Source organism: Mus musculus, chromosome 12, assembly GCF_000001635.26.
Source record: "Mus musculus strain C57BL/6J chromosome 12, GRCm38.p6 C57BL/6J".
Lineage (NCBI taxonomy): Eukaryota > Metazoa > Chordata > Mammalia > Rodentia > Muridae > Mus > Mus musculus.
Genome location: NC_000078.6, coordinates 91,078,922 through 91,098,631, shown reverse-complemented (window position 1 = coordinate 91,098,631; position 19,710 = coordinate 91,078,922). Strand labels below are relative to the sequence as shown.

Genomic DNA, 19,710 nt, shown 5'->3' with positions numbered 1-19,710 from the left:
CCAGCTAACGCAAATAAGAGAAGCTGCTGATGGAGGGGGGATTTGAAAGAGACTTCTAGAAGCATCAGGGCAACATGTAATTGATTCGGTGTGCTGGTGGCATTTACAGAGCCTGGCTTCTTTGTACCAACAAGCAAGCCTTCCGCACTCTCTAATGTTGGGGGATCTATGTGTATTTAGTTATGTATTTATTCATCTATAGTTTTTCAATCTCCCTTTCGCTCAAAATTGTGTAGAGACAGAAGCAAAATAGGCAAAATGCCTCAGTTGCTGTTTAATAACCAACCCCAGGAGGGAAGGAAAAGTTAATTAAAATCTATGAAAATGAAACAAGTAACCTTTATAGATAGGCGGTGTAACGTGGCAGTGTTAATGTGACAATTTGTTAATGGACTAGGCAGTTGTAATCAGTATTAAACCTTACTTGAGGCTTCTTTATGTTTATGAAAGCTACTAATTAAAGGGAGCAATGGCCTGTGAGATTATCCAGGCCGACTATTTGCCATCTGAACAGAGCGGTAACGTAAGCACGGGCTCTCTTCTCCTGTTATCTCAGGTTGGAGACTGTCTTGCTTACTTCTGCTGTTAGCTTGCTCTTTGTTCAGTCCCTTCTATTGAAATGAGCTTCACAGTTTAAATTCCCATTAGTAGTAAAGAGCTGAAACCACTAAAACCCCAACCTCGCCTCTTCTTAAACCGGGTTTGGTATGCTTGACTGCCCTTCACAAGTTCTCTCTGATGTCTGGTTTGGGGGAAAGCTGTCCTTTGAAGACCTTCTGAGTCTTTGATTGCCTTGACTCTGATGTAAAAGAACAGATCTAACAAATGAAAATTGTCGTGGTAAACAATCCCTTTGTGGGGTGAAATGAAATCTGTTTTGTACTGTTTGCAGCTTCCAAATGAAATAGTGATTTAATTTGTTTATTGGAGTTCGCGGGTCCTGGGTAAGTAGGGGAATCATTATAATTGTCAGGGAGGAGAAGGGAAGATTTGTGATCACGGGAAGTGTGCTTAGCCTAGCTAGGTATAAAAGAAAACAGTTATTAGAGGTGAATGGGAGCAATTTGTCATGTGCTCTATCCACGCATTGGCCTGACAATGACAGTGATTACTGATACTAACTGCAGAATCTGTTATATGTTTGGGAGATGATTGTCATCCATCTTCATTCCAAATACTTATTCTTCATACCCACTGAGTAGCTCAGCTAAGACGATGGCATCTAGATACCAAAGTGCAGTGTTCAGCATGCCTGTGCTAGAGGTGTGCGCTGTAAAACAGTCAATAATAAAATCACATAAGTTCATTCATAATTATAGCATGGTGAACAAGAGACAAGTCCATTGTGGTACCCACCGGCAGCAGGAGAGCCCCACTCTCCTCACTTCATCCTGGGACCTCTGCATCATGCTGCATCCTCACTCCAGCCTGGTACCTCTGCATCATGTTGCATAGCCTTCCCTGAAAAGCTTGGTGGAAAGTGACTGCAGGCCTAGATACCCCTGAGTTCTGATTTTATTGTTCTACTTGTGAAGTCATCCCTATTTCAGACCTGGCTGGCTCCTCCTAGTTCTTGCCAAAAATAACTATTACTGAAAGAATGGTGCAAACATTTTGGTACAATTAAAGCTTAGAAAATACAGAGAAAGCAATAAAGGGTACTGATAATGTGTCCTGAACCTTTAATAACAGGTAGTTATTGTTAAATGACATTGTGGGTGACTTGGCTTCATTTTACTTCATCTGATATTCTCATCTTGGGGTTCAGGATAGTAAGCTACTGGCCTCAGCTATCGGGAGGATGTAAGGAGTAGAGTAGAGTGAAGCAGAGTCAGTGTTTTGTATTTTCTTCTTTCTTCTTTCTTCTTGGACCATGTGAACACTTTTTTTTGATAGTTTGTTTTTATTATTTACTTAAAATTCCATGAGTTGCTGGTATAATGCAGGGTGGACTGTTTCCCTAATGTTGGATTTAATCCTCTTCAACAGAAAATTATTAGGCAAACAAGTCTTCATTAAAGCGTATTCATAACTAAGGCCTCTAAATATAATAACAAAGAATTTGAGTCTATTGATATGGAAGGAAGATCTGAGAATAATGTACTAGAATAATGGCGTGATTGAAGTAGAAGGAAGACGATCCAAGGACACAGGTGTCTGAGTGGAGTCTGAGCAGGCGCAGGACTGTGCATTGGATCCAAAGCCTCTCCAAAGGTAGGGAAACTTGCTTGTCCAGTCCACAGTGCTTAAATTACTTGCAGCGCATGCTTAAGGAGACACCGAGACAGTGATACCTTGTACTTTCTTGGCTTCTCTCTCACCAAGGTGAACAGCTTTGCTGTGGCACAAGCGCCCCTCCCAGATGGGCTTCTCAGGTACAGACCCCAAACAGCAAGTCCACCTGATGATGGAAAGAAATTCCAGAAGCCACACATGGAAATAAGCCTTCCCTCTTTTCGATTTTATTCTCTCAGCTGTTCCATCACAGTGTGGCCTTGAAACCTAAGAAAGCGATTTGCCTTGGGCTGATACTACAGCCATATCAAGGGGATACTTCACTGAGACAGATGATAATTCTTTTGAAAGTAAATTTTCAAAATTTAGGCAGATTTCTTATAAACCATGCGTCTAGGAGTCTGGACATTATGCTGGAATGAAAACTACTGGGCATTTTTTTCCCTCCTCTGCTCTTCTTTCATATTCAGAGAGATTATCATAATAGAGTAATAGAGATAATTTCTTCGGAGTTTAGCTAAATGCCTATAATATGGTTTTAATGTAAAATTACTCCCCTATGCTTAGGTATTTGAATATCTTCTGTGAAACTGGTTAGGAAATTTTGGAAAGTTATAAAGCAATTAGGAAATGGGGCCTGGCTGGTTGATAGTCCTGGGTCACTGGCGATATTCTTTGGAGGGTTATGGCCTGCCCATGTTTCTGATCCCTTCTCTGCCTCCTGATGTCCACGTCACATGCTGACTCTGCCTTACACTCTCAGTCATGCCTTTCCTCACGTGACAGACTAAAGTGCCCTGAAACTGAGCCATGGTGATTTCCTCTGGTGTTTTTTTAGTTGTGCGTTTTACATTGCATCAGGAAAGTTACAAACATCTTTCCATACTTGACCATATATATGTTTGGTATGCAATCTGATAACTAGTTCTCAGCCACAGAGCATTTTTAAATAAAAAAAGTATTAAGAAGTACTGCTTTAAGTTTAAGTGGGGGGATTAGGATCCTGTGAGACTCGAGTGGGAATAGGCTGGATGCTGTGTTCAGGATGCTTATCTGTAAGTTCGTTTGGAATTTTTGCAGAATATTTATAAGTAGGGTGAACGTGCACTTTAAAAATAGGATAACCACATAGGACCAGGATCTCACTACTTGCCTGAGAATTCTCTTGTGTGTGTTCTCTTGTGTGTGTGTGGAAACTCGAGGCTGGCAATGAGCACCAGCTTTGCTCTTTCTCCACCTGGCTCTGTGAGACAGGGTCTGTCTGCTGAACCTGTGGCATGGAATTTCAGCTTTGTTGGTTGGCCCACAAGTACCAGAGCTTCTCCTATCTTCTCCTTTCTTCTCTGTGTCCCTCACCTCCGAGCCCTGGGGTACAGGCATTTGATGCTACACTGGCTTTTTATCTGGGGTCTGAGGGTGCAAACTCATATTTGCATCCACCATGCTTGCAAAGCAAGCACTTTACCCTGTGTCATCTCTGCACTCCTGCGATGTTTTAAGTAACAACATTTTGATTTTCTCATATGTCCCTCTGGCATTTAACTAAACTACATTGTTTCACAACTTTCTCTGCTGGTTCTCCACTTACTGAAATCAACAACAGGGACTAATTTTTATTTAATAGTGTCTAAGGAAAGAAAGCCAGTATGTTGCAACATATCAGTTTCAGGAAAGAATAGGATATCTGCATGAGAGTAAATGGTTTTTATCCTACTGATAATATGTACTGCTAACATAGTCCTGCTATGCAAGTTCAGTGGTCTTCAATGCATTTTAATATGAAAGGAATAATAATAATCATCATATCTGCAAATTAGTGTGAGAAAATTACTATTTGTTAAAAAGGCTATGTACACCATCTCATATAAATAGTAAAACAAGCCTTTAATTTTTACATTCTTTTTAAATTATTTTTTGAGATCATAAGAAAATTACATCATTTGTTCCTTTCTCTTTTGTTACTCCAGATCTTCCACATACCCGGCTATGCTCTTTCAAATTCATTGCCTTTTTCCCCTCTATTTTTGTTACATGCATATATACTTATATGCCACATCCAGCTTTTTATCTGGGAGCTGGGAGTCATTATACTTACAAACTCGCTGTGACATCCATCTTATTCCTCAATACATGCATACAATCTGCTTAGTCTTTATAATGATACTTGTATGTTTGTGTGCAAGACTGACCCCTTGGTATCAGACCTCTGTTGATGTAGTCTTCCCTGGAGAAAACTATTTCTCCTGCTTTCAGAGTTCCCGTGGTTGCCTCTAGTTTTTCTTTCTGATTGACATCTGGGATTTCCCCATCCACTTTAGCATATCTATTGTGTTATCCTTGTTTAGCTTTCATTTAGACCTCCATATTGTTGTGACTTTATGGTTGTGGCTTCCTACATTTCTAGGAAACATAATCTCACAGTAAACTTCCTGATCCTTTAGCTCTTAAAACATACCTGCCTCCTCCCCTGCTGAGCCTTAGGAGCACGAGATGTGTTACAGATGAACTGGGTGCCACAACTCTGGGTTTTATTGGTTGTGGTTTTCTGCCGTGGTCTCTACATATTGCAAGGAGAGATTTCCTTGATGAAGGTTGAGAACCATACTTACCTGTGAAGATAAGAACAAATATTTATAATGTAGAGTGAGATTTGTTAGTAAGCTGATGGTTATAGGTTCTCCAAGATCCATGAATTCACTAGCCATAGGTAGGTGATTAAGTTTCTAGAACCAGGCATGGTTTCCATCTTGTGGAGCAAATTAGAGACCTCTTGGTTACTGCCAAAGTACGTGTGCCAGTAATGTACTCTTAGGGTTATCATGCAAGGCTTGTTTTTGTTGTGGTAGTTCATAGGCTTCACAGGTGGGTAGGGCTGTTGGTTGCTTTCCTTCTCTGGAAACTTGCATGATGCCTTCTGGTACCACGAACATTAGTCCTCAGGGAGGAGGCTTTCTACACCCTTCCAGCTCAGTGGTCTTCTGCTCCTGTGTCTCAAGTTCATGGTACTTTCAACAGTAGGGACTTACCCTCCCCCTCTGTTGGCAACCAGGAGCAACAGCAGTAGCCTTTACTTTTTGGGAGTCTCCTAGACAACCCTGACTCAAAAAAAGGGCTTAAAACTTAAAACCCCAACTCAAAAACTCAAAAGTGTTCTTGTCATGCTTGGTTTTATGATTTTTGTTTTTGTTGTTGTTATGCGATTTTTGGCACTTGAAGGGAGCACTGTAGCACAGATGGGAAATTTTTATTTAAATTATATAGATAGAGAGATAGAGTAAATAGTGTCCTCCTTGTGACTTTGTTTTTGTTTTTTGGTCACCATTTAGAGTAGTAGAAAGAGGATGGGCTATTTTGTATAGAAACCATTTTGATACCAATGCCCATGTCCTGTGTTTTATTCATACAGGGGATGGTGAACCTATGATTATTTTATTTCCCCGAATAGTAAGATTCACACAAAACAACAATCTACTTTTAAGGGTACATTTTTATATACGTTTTTATGATCATTACTTCTGTCTAATTCTAGACATAAGCCCAGTAGCCCACAACTGTAAGGACATACTTCCATTTTGTCTCCTCCACCTTCTTGTCACTTCCCAACATATCTCTTGTCTGTGTCTTTACCTGTCCTGCCTTTTCCTGTAACCAAATGATGGAACGTATTTTTAAGGATCACTTTGTTTCCTCAGTCATCCTTTGATGCACAGTTGGGTTGTTTTCTGTGTTTGGCTATCAGAGATGCTTCTCATCACAAAAGTCTCTGTCCAGCTTGCTGAGTCAACTCCAAAGCCAGGGCACATGAATGTCTAGGAGCACTTCAGAAAATGAACTCTAAGTACCTCTGTCAATGTTTTTTTTTTTTCTTGTTGTTATGAGAAAATATCCTGACAATAGTCACTTTAGGAAGAAAGGGTTTGGTTTTGGCTCATAGTTCCAGGTTCCAGTCCATCAGAGCAGAGAAGTCACGGTGGCAGGAGCTTGAGGGAGTAGGTCACCTTGTATGTGCTCTTAAGGAGACAAAGCACTCTGAATACTTTTGCTCACCTGACATTTTTCTTTTTATACAATCCAGGACCAAGCCAAGAGAATGAATGATGTTAGCCAGTTTTAGGATGAATCTTCACTCAGTACTTGTCTTATCAAGATAATCCCCTAAGCATGCCCAAAGGTTAACCTAACCTAATGTAACACAGCTCTGCCTAGAATCTTGTCTCCTAGGTGACTTTATAATCTGTCAATTTCATAATTAATACTGTCCATCAAACCTTAATAAACACACTGAATTAATTAAAGGCAAGATATTGTATTTTTATCTTTTTGAAGCATTTGCAAAATCTCATTTCTTTACTGACTCTGTGTGTGTGTAGGGGGGTTATGGTATATGGTGCTATACATGGGGGTGCATATACTTGCCTATACATTGCATATGGAAGTCAGAGGTTGACACTGCTTGTATTTTGGTAGTTATTCTCCATCCTTTTTGTTTGTTTTGTTTGGTTTTTGTTTTTTTGTTCTTTTGAGACATGTCTCTCTCACTTGGCCTGTAACTCACTGAGTTGCTAGGCTCTTCTACCAGTGAGACCCAGGGATTTCCCTGCCTCTGCCTCCCCAGTCCTAGAGTTACAAGTGTATGCCACTGTGCCTGGCTTTCTAATGTCAATTCGGGTTGATTTACTGTTGGGGCCCCTTCTTACACAGCAGGCCCTTTACCTACAGAGCTATCTCCTCAGGACCATAAACCACAGTTTTGCTTCTGTTTTTGCCATCAACTCAGCCGCCAAGTCCTTCTCAACATATTTCCTTCCTGTTTGGAGAGCTTCCTTTAGAATCCTGGGAATATACTAATTTAATCTTTCTTTTAAAAGAGTTGTTTATTTTATGTATATAGATGCTTTATGTGTATGTACATCTGTCTGCACACCAGAAGTGGGCATCTGATCCCATGAGATGACAATTCTAGAAGGTTATGAGCCACCGTGTGGTTGCTGGGAATTGATTGAACTGGGGACCTCTGAAAGAGCAGCCAGTGTTCTTAACTGCCGAGCCCTCTCTCCAGGTCACTAATTTAATCTTCAGAAACAAGGCTTGACTTCACCTTGCTTCCTAACAATGTTAACTAAATAGAAGATTCTAGGATGTTAGCCATTTTCCTTTAATGTTAAAAAAAATGATTCTTTTTATGGCAATCTGTATTGATCTGATTTTTTTTTTCCTCTAGAGTTAATTTTTTTCTTCTTCTTGATTTCAAGATGTTTTGCTTTTGATTTTCAGGACCTTTGACTACCAGGTGTCTCCATTTGGGGTCCCATGGTTCATTCTGTTTAGCAGTCCCATGTTTTCTTCAATCTGAAGTTTATGTGTTTTATCAAAATTTGGAAAATTTCCAGTGTGTGAGCAAGTGATTGCTATCTAATGCTGAGATCCATGTGGATTCTTGTCTTTGCTTCACTCAGAACTGCGCTGTAAGTGGTCATTCATTGTCCTATCACCTATTAATCGCATGTCTTTACTCAGTTGATCTTCATATGCCATTTATATTTCTGATTGCTCACTGTTCTTTGCATTATAAAGTGCTTAAACTGTGTGGATTTGTGACCCTAATTCAGAAAAAATAATGCAGGTAAAATATTTAGTTAATATATTTGTGACTCTGTTGCCTTAGATGATAGCATACAACACCTGACACAGTTATAAGTCAAATTCTTATGAATGTCTTCAGTATGTAAGAAAACGCATGTGGATAACATGTACACTGTGAGGCAGGCTTTAGAGCAGCTGTTGAAGACAGTTCTGAGAAGCAGTTTCTGTCCTTGAAATATTTTGCTGCACCCTGAATCTTACATGTTCATATTGGCATGTGCCTTTTATAGGAATGTTTATATTGTATATTCTTGTCTGTATAATTATGCTCCAGTGTAGGCATAGCACTCAGGATAATTTTTAAAATCACTATGAACTTTTGGAGGACCTAAACATAGGATGCTTTTTGGAGTCAGCAATTATGACAGATGTAACATTTAAAAATTGGCCGTGAAGGACCACACTCTGACCAGTCCTACTTGGCTACAGGCGTCTTTGCAAGGCTTTCGTTGAATTCTGTGTATCTCCTGTGGCGTCCCCTGTACCATAGGGATTGCATGCTGATTACCTGCCCTTTAGATCGTTGGTCATGCGTGCCCTTAAATCTGTTCTCAGCAGAATATATCTCTTATTAAAACTTCTATATTGTATGGGTTTCCTAGAATGCTATATGACATGTCACAAACTTGGTGGATGTGTGTGGAGGTCAGAGTTAATATCAACCAAACTCAAGGCTGCACTCGTTCACACAGGGTCAGGAGGAGAATCTGTCTCCTTGGCTTTCCTAGCTTGTAGAGATTATGATCAGGCATTGGCTCATGTTAGCCTTCCTCTGTTTTCAAAGCCAGCAGAAACATATAGGTGCATGCTGTCTGTGGGAATTCCCAAAGGAGACACTCCTGGTATTTGACATGGAGTTATGCTTTGTAAGAAGCATGCTCTACTCCATTCCAGCTTTCCCTTTCCAGGGAACTGTATACAGCTAGATCACTAGATCATAGTAGTGGCAGAAATATGAGAGTTTCCTTCTAAAAGCTCAAGTGTGGTTTGGCTCTAGGGTAGACCTCTTGTTATGTCTCAAACCATGGTCAAAAGGCTAAGGTGCCTATTAGATTATCAAAGAGGACAGTGTCTGCCACCCTCTTGCAGCATCTACTATAGAGGCATTCTGACTGGCATACCCCATTCCCTGCCCTAAACTCTCCAGCCCAGTGCCTGGCCTGGGGTCCAAGCCCCAGCTTCTTATTCCTATGTAACCCAGCTATTTTGGCTCTCCTGCTCTCCTGCTCACTCCTGACCTCTTGGCTTCTGTCTCCTCTCTCCTCCACCATTTTCTCACAAGGCCTAGTTCAGTGGCCTGTCATGATCACTCTGGACTGTTCCAGTTGCCTCTGCCTGTGCTCCCTCCCCTCTATATCGATAATAAACGCTCAGCCTCTTGGAAGCAGTCATGTCCTCCTTTCATTTATTTTTTGCATTCACTTGTAACCTAGAAAACACCACGGATCTCCCTAGTAGCTGCATCAAACACAGAGACAATAAAACACACAAACAAAAAAATCAAGAATATTTTGTAGGTTCTATAAATAAGAGATGGTCAAAAAAATGAAATAAACAGAGGTTGCATAGACTCTAAAATGTGTAGCTGCTAGAATGTAGAGTCCCTCTAAGCTAAGGAATTTCAAACTGCACTTTGTGAACAGTTGAGAATGCTATGTGAATAGGCGCATCATCATTTGGGCAGAAGACACTTAACCTGGAAATAGTGTTTACCATGAGTCACAGAGTTCTTGCCCTTTTTTGTTAATCAAGGGTCTTTTAAAGCAAAGATAGCCCTTGACCAATTTAGGGCAGTGATTTATTCTTTAGTGAATACACCCTTACTTTCTCTTTCTTTCTATCTTTATAGAAAAGACAAAAGCGTATTTGTTGGCTACATCAGAACGTTCATTCTGTGTCTCTTGGTTTTCCTCAGCCCAAGAGCTACGAAGGAGCAAGGTGGAGCTGGCTAGGAAGCTCTTGTCTTTTTTTTTTTCTGTACTGTTGAAGTTTGGGGAATGTTTCCCCAGAAATGAATTAGCTTTAAATGAAAACACGAGTACCTGTTTTTGTGTGTCGAACCACATAGCCAAGACAGACAGTGGCCCGTAAAACCATTTCTTTATTGAAGCTTCATGCATCGGGCCAGTTGATGCCCATCTGTGGACTGGCATGTTGTTTTCGTGTCTCCCAGACCACAAGGGATAGACAGAGATTTTCAGTGTTGCTCTTTTTTTTTTTAACCTGTGTTCTCTGTGCTGAGGTCTGATGAGGAAACTCTGAGCTCCTTGTGGCATGTTCACTGATAGCCAGCTGGTGGCAGTAGATATGACAGAGTTTTAATAATGTAGCTTTCTGTCCTAGGTGGAGTAGGAAGACAGAGTGCCTAGTGGCCTCTTTCTTTTGTTTGTTTAAAATTACAGCTGATACTTATTACACGTTTTATTGATTTCACAAGAGATACTTAGGGGGAATTTTTAAAAAAGTAATTTTTTATTATGCACCTGCCACTATTGTAAGTGTTTTGTGTCTGTATTTGTCTCTTGATCTCTACTTGGGATTCTTCCTCTAGATAGCAAGATCAGTGCAGCAGTTCCCTCCAGGGAAATAATAGTGTAGTGTTCACATAAGCACCCTATGCACTTTGAGCCATGCCTAGATTACGTACAATAGCCAGTACAATGTAAATGATACATTCATAGTTGTTGTCTTTTTAGGGCACACTGACAAAGGGAGAATAAATCTGTAAATGGCCATTGCATACATAAGTGTAAAAGAGTATTTTGAGGCTATGGTTAGGGTAGTCCAGGTACCCAGAGAGTCAACAGTATTAATTTAAACCCAAATATACTTGACTCTATTTACCTTATTACCTTATTTACCTTATTACAATATTTCCTTATTGTTTTGTTTTATAAGATATTTCTTTTGTTGTATGCTGATATTCTAAACGTCTGGTTTCTCAACTGTGAGCGTTTGCTTTCCTTCAGTCACGTGTGAGGCAACCTGGAGCGGAGAGCCACAGTGTAGACGCCCAGCCAGGCACAGGTAGACTTCTTCCAGATTGCTGACCATCAGTGAAGTTTTCTTTCAGTTTGTGAAAGAGATGCTGGATAAGCATGTGCGGTTGAAGAGGGGATGGTAGAACATTTCAGTGCAAGTCTTGAAATATAGAGGAGGGTAGTCATTATTTCATAAAAAAAAAAAACAAGGTCCAGTGTAGAAGGCCTGTGGGCACGGAATGTCTTAGAGCTCAGTCCTCATCTGTAAGATATGAGGAGATTAGCATATATCAGGGGTTCTTAAATTACTGTCATTTAAAGCATTTAGTTCCACCATGACACTATGGGGGTCTGTCTCAAAACAGGAGGGGAGCTTATTTGATGACCCTTCAAGCCTTCCCTAAAGCAGCTTCCTTTCAGCCCCTTTAAATTATTTATTAGCAGTACATACTAGATAATGTGTATTTCACTTATAAATGGAATTCTGATTCTTTAGAGAAAATGAAAATTTGGGCTTGTAATATTTCTGCCCCTTCTATCCTTACAGTGTCAATAATTACAATAGTTTGATAGCCAAGGAAAAACAATAAAAAGAAAAAAAGTGACCATTTTCTCGTGTATGTAGCTAATGTTTTGATTATCAGGAGTACTCCTGTAGCAGGCTAAATCTGTCATTTATGGTCCCTTGTGAGATGCCATGTGCTACTTTGATATCATTATACCATGATTACTGTACACAAAGAAAGACACACAGACTAAATTTTGAATATTGAACTTCTGAGAATTTATATTCTCACTGTTCTTAGTAAAGGACAGGACACATGGGGATGTGGAGCAGGGACTCTTTCTGACTAGCTGGGTACAGCAGCTAACAGCTAAAAGCTTCCGGCTATGCTCCAGTATTCTTCTGCCCAAGGTGTTGCTGTAAATGCTGCTGTATCACTCTCAGCTGCCCTGAGCTAGGATGGGAAGGAGATGCTTTCTACTGAATGGTTAAAGAGAAAATAGTTATTTCTAAGCTTGATCTCCAACATTTTAAAGAGGAGTCAAGTTCCTAGTTAGGTGTGTTGGTGATGCACGGCTGGATGTAATTTACCTTTTAAAACCAAGTATATTACCTGCTTTTATGAAGCTAGAAATGAGGTAACTAAGTTAAGACAGTGTCACGTTTCCTTAAGTACCAAGGGATGGGTTGCAAAGATTGCAAAGGAAGTGGTACAAAACTGTTGTGTTGTGTGACCCTAGCTGTGCTTCAGAACACTAAGTGGAACCAAACAAAACCAGAGGCTTCGGTTCCCAACTATGATCCCTGCTTATTTTCTAGGAAAGATTTCTTTTCCAAACACGACACATGATAATGAGTTGGCATAAGTTCATTTAAAGACTGGGGTCAATCTTAGGGAGGCTCCCGGGCTGCTATACTTCTCACTCCATCCTTTCATTAAGTGATGTCCATGGAAGGTGATCAGTCGCAGCGGCTTCTATGGCAGTTGACTGTAGCGCAATAATGAAGCAGAGTCCGAGGGTGCCAGCGCTGAGCAGCGGTGCTTTCTGAAACAAATGAGGTCAGCCATTACGACAGGGGCACTAGCCACACCAGTGGGGACAGCATTGTGTTCCTTCACCTCGTTGGCAGTCTTACTGCATTCTGCCTTCTCTTGGCAGTAGGATGTTGCTTCTCAGCCATGGTCAGTAGCTAGGCTTCACCAGCACAGGCTCCCAGTCCCACTTCTTCATTCCCAACAAAGGGATCTGAATAGTGCAATTTGGGGGTTTTAAGTTAAATTCAAAGTTAGAGAGGCAGTTCTCAGAAAAATGAGGAAGTCCAGACTTTGATGTCAGAAGACTCCTAAGGCAAGTAGGAGTGAAAATGTGAAAACTAAGTAACAGTCTAATTACGTACGTATGGCATGGTGCGAACAAGCGCGCATTGTTCTAGGTAGGTTACAAGTTAGGAGAACGAGGCTGTAGATATGCCTTTAATGCTACCTAGGTAGTTATGGTTTCATGTATTTATTGTGAGCACAGACAGCAGAATTACTGATCTTGGCAAGGGGTACTAGTCACAGTCAGTGGGGACAGTGTGTGTTCCTTTACCTCTTTGGCAGTCTCATACTGTATTCTCCTAGATTCGTTCCTAGTTTGTTTCTATACCTTGCTGCTAAGTAACCTGAAACGCCAATGAAAACTCTTCTCCCAAATATACCAGAAAACAGTACTATGTTGCTTTATCATCGATTCTCTTGACTATGGGAGGCTTTGGCAGGAGAGTTTTGCTTCTCAGCCATGACCATTAGGTAGGCTTTAGCAAAACTGGTTCATAGTCCTATTCCTAAGTTCTGAGTTGGAGTGGTACGGAGCTTAGCTGAGGCATTTCGTTTGCGTGCTCTCGGCTGGAAGACAGTCTGGGTCACCTGGAGCCGCCTTCAGATCAGCTGGACAGCTCTGCTTCTGGGCATTTACTGGCTGTCTCCTGGAGAGAGCCTTCAGGGTGGCAGGAGTAGGAAGCACCCAGGGCCATGTCTCTTATCATTCACAGGTCATCTAGTGCTTGTCCATATGGTAAGGCAGTTCCATGCAAAAGCACAAATGTGTAAAAGCCCAGGTTTTTTATGTGGAATCCGGTCATAACACTAGCCTGGATTCAGGAAGAAGATCCCAGTGCAACCGAGTAAAGTGGAAAGAAGCATGAGAGCCAAGACAGCAAGCACTCCAGTAGACCCAAGTTTGTTTCTATACCTTGTTGCTAAGAAACCTGAAATGCCAGTGAAAATGTGCCCCAAACAGCTCTGTGCTGCTTTCTCATTGATTCTCATGATTAGGGGAGGCTTTTGGAGTCAAAGTCAGTTCCTTTAAAGACTACCGAACAGAAACTGCCTATGACTCCCCAGTGCAACCGTGCACCTTATGGGAATCTCCTTTTACCTGTGTAGCTCTCTTAGTGCACAGTCTCAAAGTGCCATTACCATCCATTATCACGTACAGTGATACCCCCTACTGTTTCAGAGCAACACCTGCCAGGTATGGCACACACACTGTTACTTTGTCCCCTTTATGTTGCTTCCTCCTGCTGCTATCTAGTTTAGCACTTGCTAAAATGTTTGTGTCTGCCTCTGTGATATGTCTGTTGGATCTCTTCCAGTTATGTTTTACTTTGATGTAGCACCAGCTCACATAAGGTAAGCCAGTCACAGTGTAATGCCAATACTAATTCTAACATGCACTGCTAAATGTGATCCGTGCCAATCATATCCACGTCTGACTCAGCCCGGCCTTCTTTAGGTTTGGGAAATCTAATAAGATTGTAGCATAGTGGTGTAGCTGCAGGCAGAGAGCTCTGCTAGCCAAATATATTTTCCTTTTACTGCAAGTACATAAATCAAGGCACTGAGAAACTGTGGCTGTATGCATGCAAGAAGATGCATCTCTCTGCAGTTGACTATTTTCCTTTCTAGCCATTCATTTCTCTGAGGACATGCCAAGCTGTTGGTCAGATATACCTGTGATACATCCCGCTCTCTCAGTATAAGATGATGATGATGATAATAAATATAATATGACCTTACATTTGGCGTTATATTAGACTTCCATTAATAACACTCATCACTGCAGGGTGTTTTAGTTTGGTTCCAAATATTGACTTTGGTGGTGGGACTTGGCTTGAGAGCTCATCTTAAGAGAAAATGGCTTGTTGTTGAATTTTTCCTTAAGGAATTTTGTATTATATGATGGTTATATAGTCATTGGATAAAATGTTTCAGATATTGATTATATAATCATAGAATAAAATGCTTCAGTATGGTTATGCTCTTTGGTTTCTAACTGAGTTCGTATGATTCTTTCATGTCATATATAATATAAAGGTGACGATTTCCGGGCCTTTGCACCTGACTTGGGGTTGACAGGATCGAGAGCACTCATACAGCTGCTCAGTAGGGGCAGAGGGTACAGCTTCTACACTCTTTCTCACACCTTACTCAGCATTTGATTTCAGAAGAAACCCATTTTTTTACATTGAGTTTTTATGGGCATTTATTTTCTCATTATAGGTCTGCTAGAAGAGACTCAAAGGAAAGATGAAGAAGTTGAAACTCTGCAGGTAAAGTCAATCCTCAGATAGAACAAGTATCACTGTGAGAAAAGTATTTGCTTTTCTGATCTATTATCTGTTCTTATTCCCATATTCTGACTGGTCCAGGACATGCGGTAACTAATAACGGCATGGGAACATTAAAGTTGAGGTCTGAGTTTGCTTCCCCTGGTTGTCTTTGAGAGCAGAGCCCTTACCATTCAAAGGAGGCAGACAGCTCCACCCTTAGATACTTTGGAAAACTTTGTATGCCTTGGTGCATTGCAGGGGGACCCCAGGCATTTAAAGATGGAGACAGCACAGTCTCAAAAGGCAGAGCTGTCAGAAGAGAGTGAATTTGCAGAATGTACATCTTCAAGTGAAAGTCAAACTAATTCTTACTCAGTGGATACCATCTACCAGTGATTAACCAGAAGTGCTAACTTACCCATGGAAGGCAGGGTTTACCTTTACACCTTCAACTTACCATGGGTATGTGTACATTTTTCAGAAGGAAAGTTATGTTAGTAAGGTTCTGTTAGAATTCTGACCGTTCCGTGGTTTGAGCGATTGCTGTTCAGTCAGCATCGGAAAGAAGTTCCTCCCTGAGTTTCCACAGGGCTACCTTACAAATGGGTAACTCCCCTGTCTGTCTTCATCAAGAGCAGATATAATCACTCCTACTCACATGACAGAAGCAGTTCACGTCATCTCATGTTAGAGATTAAGCACTGTAGCCATGACCATCTGTAGGTCTTTGTGGGCCTTGAGCCATAAAGCTGGACTGGAGGATAAAATGTTGAGCTGGCATGAATGTTTTAGGGATGACTGTGTATGCTTCTGGTAAATGAAGAACTGGTCAGGTTGACTGCAGCAAACAAGAGCAACAGTTTTTAGTTGGATGTTCGTCATATGATGATGTGTTCATGAAGAGAAAATTGTATAATTGAACTGAAAATGCTCAGTTAGTACAGCATAGCATAGCATAGCATAGCATAGCATAGCATAGCATAGTATTAGGATAGCATAGCATAGCATGGCATGGCATGGCATAGCATAGCATAGCATAGCATAGCATAGCATAGCATAGCATTAGGATAGGATAAGTTACTACGCAGGTAGTAAGGGTGACATATTAGCTTTAGTATTTTAGAGATTGTTTTTTCATATTTCCCACACTGTATTAGCATATAAAAAGCAAACACGAGTGAGACCAGGAACGATATCAAGTGTATACCCACCCTACTCACCTCTGAAATCAGTATCACTGGTATTTATTGTAGAAAGCACTGTGTTCTACTTACCACTTGTCCCAGAATAACACATGTTAGCATATCTAGTGGATATGTCTAGCCTTTTAAAATAGTACCACATGATACCAATCTTGGAATCAGTTACCTTATTAGATGTAGTACCTGTGTTGCTCCTCAGATATTCTCAGACTTGTCAGTACCACTTCTATCAAAATGTCTACCAGGGCAAAAAATGAACCAGTCAGCTCGCCATGGGCATTTACCTGTGTTGCTCCTCAGATAGTAAACGATACAGAAAAAGAAAAAAAAGACAAAATTGGGATAGTGTTTAGGAAGTAAAAATGTATTAAGAGAAGCTCGTGGTTTCCATGATGAGGCTTGTGTATGGTCATGTTCACTAGTGATTATCAGAAACCAGGTGATTATTATACTTGATGTGTTGGAGTACCCAGGGGCAGGGTGTGTCCCTGTGATGATCCTGAGTCTATAGCTCAGAAGGGCTGAGTGCACATTTAGAATTGGATGTCACTGACTCTGTTGTTCACAGTGTTTGGGTGACCTGACAGTCTCAGGAATGTGGAGAATGAGAAAAAAGATAAGCCTAGGCCGAATCACAGGGAGTACTAATATTGCCATCACGGATAAAGACTTAAGCCTGTTAAGTTGCCCAAGACCTAAAGTGACAAACTTCAAGCTAACAAAGTATCATGAAGCTTACTGTGTTTTCATATCAAGGGGAAAATAGACAAGAGAACAGAGTCAATGGAGCTTTTTAGTTCTATATTTGGCCTCCGAACTAAAATTTACTGTTAGTCCTGTCATGCTTGTGATGCAACTCTCATGTCTTTCATCTTCTAATTATGTACAACTGAGCGCTCCCAGCAAGTTTCCATACATTGAACAAACACTATCCGTTCTCCTCCTCAAGGCTTACCCACTGAAAACACTACACTCACTCTGTCATTTCCACTTAAAAGCGTTGACAAGGACACAGTTTCCTTCCACACCCCTCTTTTCTCTCTGCCTCTTTCTTCCCCTCTTCCTCTCTTCACTTCTGTTCCTTCCTACTCCTGTTCTACATCCATTCTCCATTAACTGTACTAGGTGAGGGTCAGTACAGGCACACCTTTGGCAAGTGCATGAAGAAGTAGCAGGAAGGGATGAAATGGCAGGAAGAGAATGCTATCACACACAGAGGAGATAAGTATTTTTGACAGCTAGATAGTTACAATGCAGTTAATAATTACTGAAATTCTTTACTGGAGTATGATGTAATATAATATAAAGATGTAATCTTTAGAAGATATTTTTCAGAGCTATTCCCTGAAGGATGTTAACTAATAATGACATTCTATCTTTCAGATGACCCATTATAACATTTAATTTGTTTTAGTTGACAAAATAAAATAAAAATAATTTGGAATCTTCCGTTTGAAGAGTTAGATGATGACTGCTTGCACAGCTGTTTTATAGATGGGGGGATAGTTATTGGCCTTTGGTTTTCCCACTCCCATGGCAAGCTAGCAAATGATTTACACTGAATAACATTTTCTATGCCCTTTACTTTATGCTGGCTACTTAGGAGGAGTCTGTGGCAGCACAGAATATTAAGAGAAAAAAATAGAATAAGGAATGAATTTGTAGGATTTCATTTTTTTAACTAGCCTGACAAATATTAATCTAGAGGGTTTTAAAATAGAGAATAGTAATATAGAGTTGGCAGGCACATTGCTGGAGATAACTGAGCAAGAAAAACCACCATAAATGTGACCGACACACAGAAATAAACACCCTGGCAGAAGCTAAGAAGATAGTGTATTAATATCCCAGCAGTCCAGGAGGTAGCTGGCCCTATTGCTAAACAACCATGGCGGAGACTGGGCTTCTGACGGACCTCCTTGGTCATGTTCAGGGTTCTGCCATCAATCATGTCCACCAGACTGCAGGCGACCAAAAGCTTCTGCTTTCTCTCAGTCACAAATGAAGGGGTGGGCAGCTGCTAAGTGTCCCTTCAAAATGATTTTCAAAAGGATGCAATGGCGAAGTGGGTTCTATCCTTTTAGACAGATGGGTTGGAGCAAGTCATGCCCCAGCAATACTCATTTTCTTGGGAGCTGTGATGTATATTTTTAGAATACTCAGTTTGAAAAATTGACAAGTTGGAATTACCTATTTAAGGTTTATTAAGCTGGAAGGCCATGTGACAGCCTATCTGTTCCTAGGGATGACTCTTGAGAGTTACAGTGGAGCTTCTATCAACCTAGAAACCAGAATGTATCACATCCCACATCTACATAGTCTTCCCAGGATGCATCCGGTAGAACTCAGGCAAATGACTATGTGTCTGTTTGTTCTAAGACATGGGAATAGGGGTGGGTATCCTAGGCAATGCATCAGCAAAACTAAGCATACATGATCATGGGGACGGAGGGGCTCCCCCTTTATGATTATGGGGACGGAGGGGCTCCCCCTTTGCCATTTTGAAGGCAAGACAATTAATAGCTCATTAAAATCACTCTTTTCTCAAGAGATGAAGAGACTTACCCAGCCTCACATTCCATATGAGGTCTCAGCAGAGATGAACATTAACAGCATGTCTTGGGGTGAAGCAGGGTCTCAGCTCATTAGATTTGCACACTTCAATTTACTACATCAGGAGGTCTCTAGAGAGCAAGGATGGAAGGACAGTAAAGTGAATTCCACCTGATATTCTAGTGATCATTAAATTTTATCACCCTCTTTTACCTGATAGTGGCAACTTAATTTTAATTCCAATTTATGACAGAATAAAACTTGAATATAGAATTGTGGGGAGCGGGTGTGGCGGCAGTCCCAAAGGCGCCAGGGACTGCAGCTAAGTCATATGACTTGCACCTGACTTCCTCATATAAGACACAAACATCTTGAGTGCTGGGCAGGTGTACCAGGATACAGGTGAATCCAATTTGGTGGAGATTTGCCCCTGCTGCCCTGATTAGCTGAAGCTGCGTGCCTGGTGAGGTGGCGTGGTCTGCTGTGCGTGGATGGGAACTGAGAGTATAAAAAGAGTGAGAGGCCCAGGGTTCGGGGGAGGATTATTATTCAAGAGAGGATTACTATTAGTGGGGAGATATAAACAAGGGAGATATAAACAGGGGAGATATAAAAACAAGGGAGATATAAACAAGGGAGATATAAAAACAAGGGAGATATAAACAAGGGAGATATAAACAAGGGAAATATAGAGAAAGAAGAAACAGGACTGAATAAACGTGTGCAGAAGGATCCTGTAGCAGCGTCGTTCTTCCTGGCCAGTTGAGCGCGCGCAACAGTTGGTGCTGAAACCCGGGAAAAGAAACATCTTCAGGCAAGAGCGAAGACCCGCTGCTACAGGGAGGATTCAGAACTGCATCACAGGGAAGAAGGGGTTAATAAAGGTTCCCATAAAACAGACTGTTGAGAAGGATCCGGCGTGGATTCAGAACTCTTCAGCTGGGGAAAGGTACTGATGAAGAGAAAGAAGAGAGATGAAGACTGAATAAACTGCTGT

General features: G+C 41.0%; 1 protein-coding gene across 8 annotated transcripts in view; it reads left to right on the top strand.

Moving 5' to 3' along the window:
• Positions 1 to 19,710, top strand: part of Cep128 (centrosomal protein 128) — a 385,966-nt gene that overhangs the window by 285,824 nt on the left and 80,432 nt on the right. For all 8 annotated transcript variants that reach the window (XR_001780497.2, XM_017315228.2, XM_030246966.1 and 5 more), the window contains one exon: positions 14,909 to 14,958. Coding sequence is in view for 7 of the 8 variants with exons in the window: in XM_017315228.2 (XP_017170717.1) it covers positions 14,909 to 14,958 (50 nt within the window). In the remaining variant the exon portion in view is untranslated. The remainder of the gene's footprint in view (positions 1 to 14,908; positions 14,959 to 19,710) is intronic.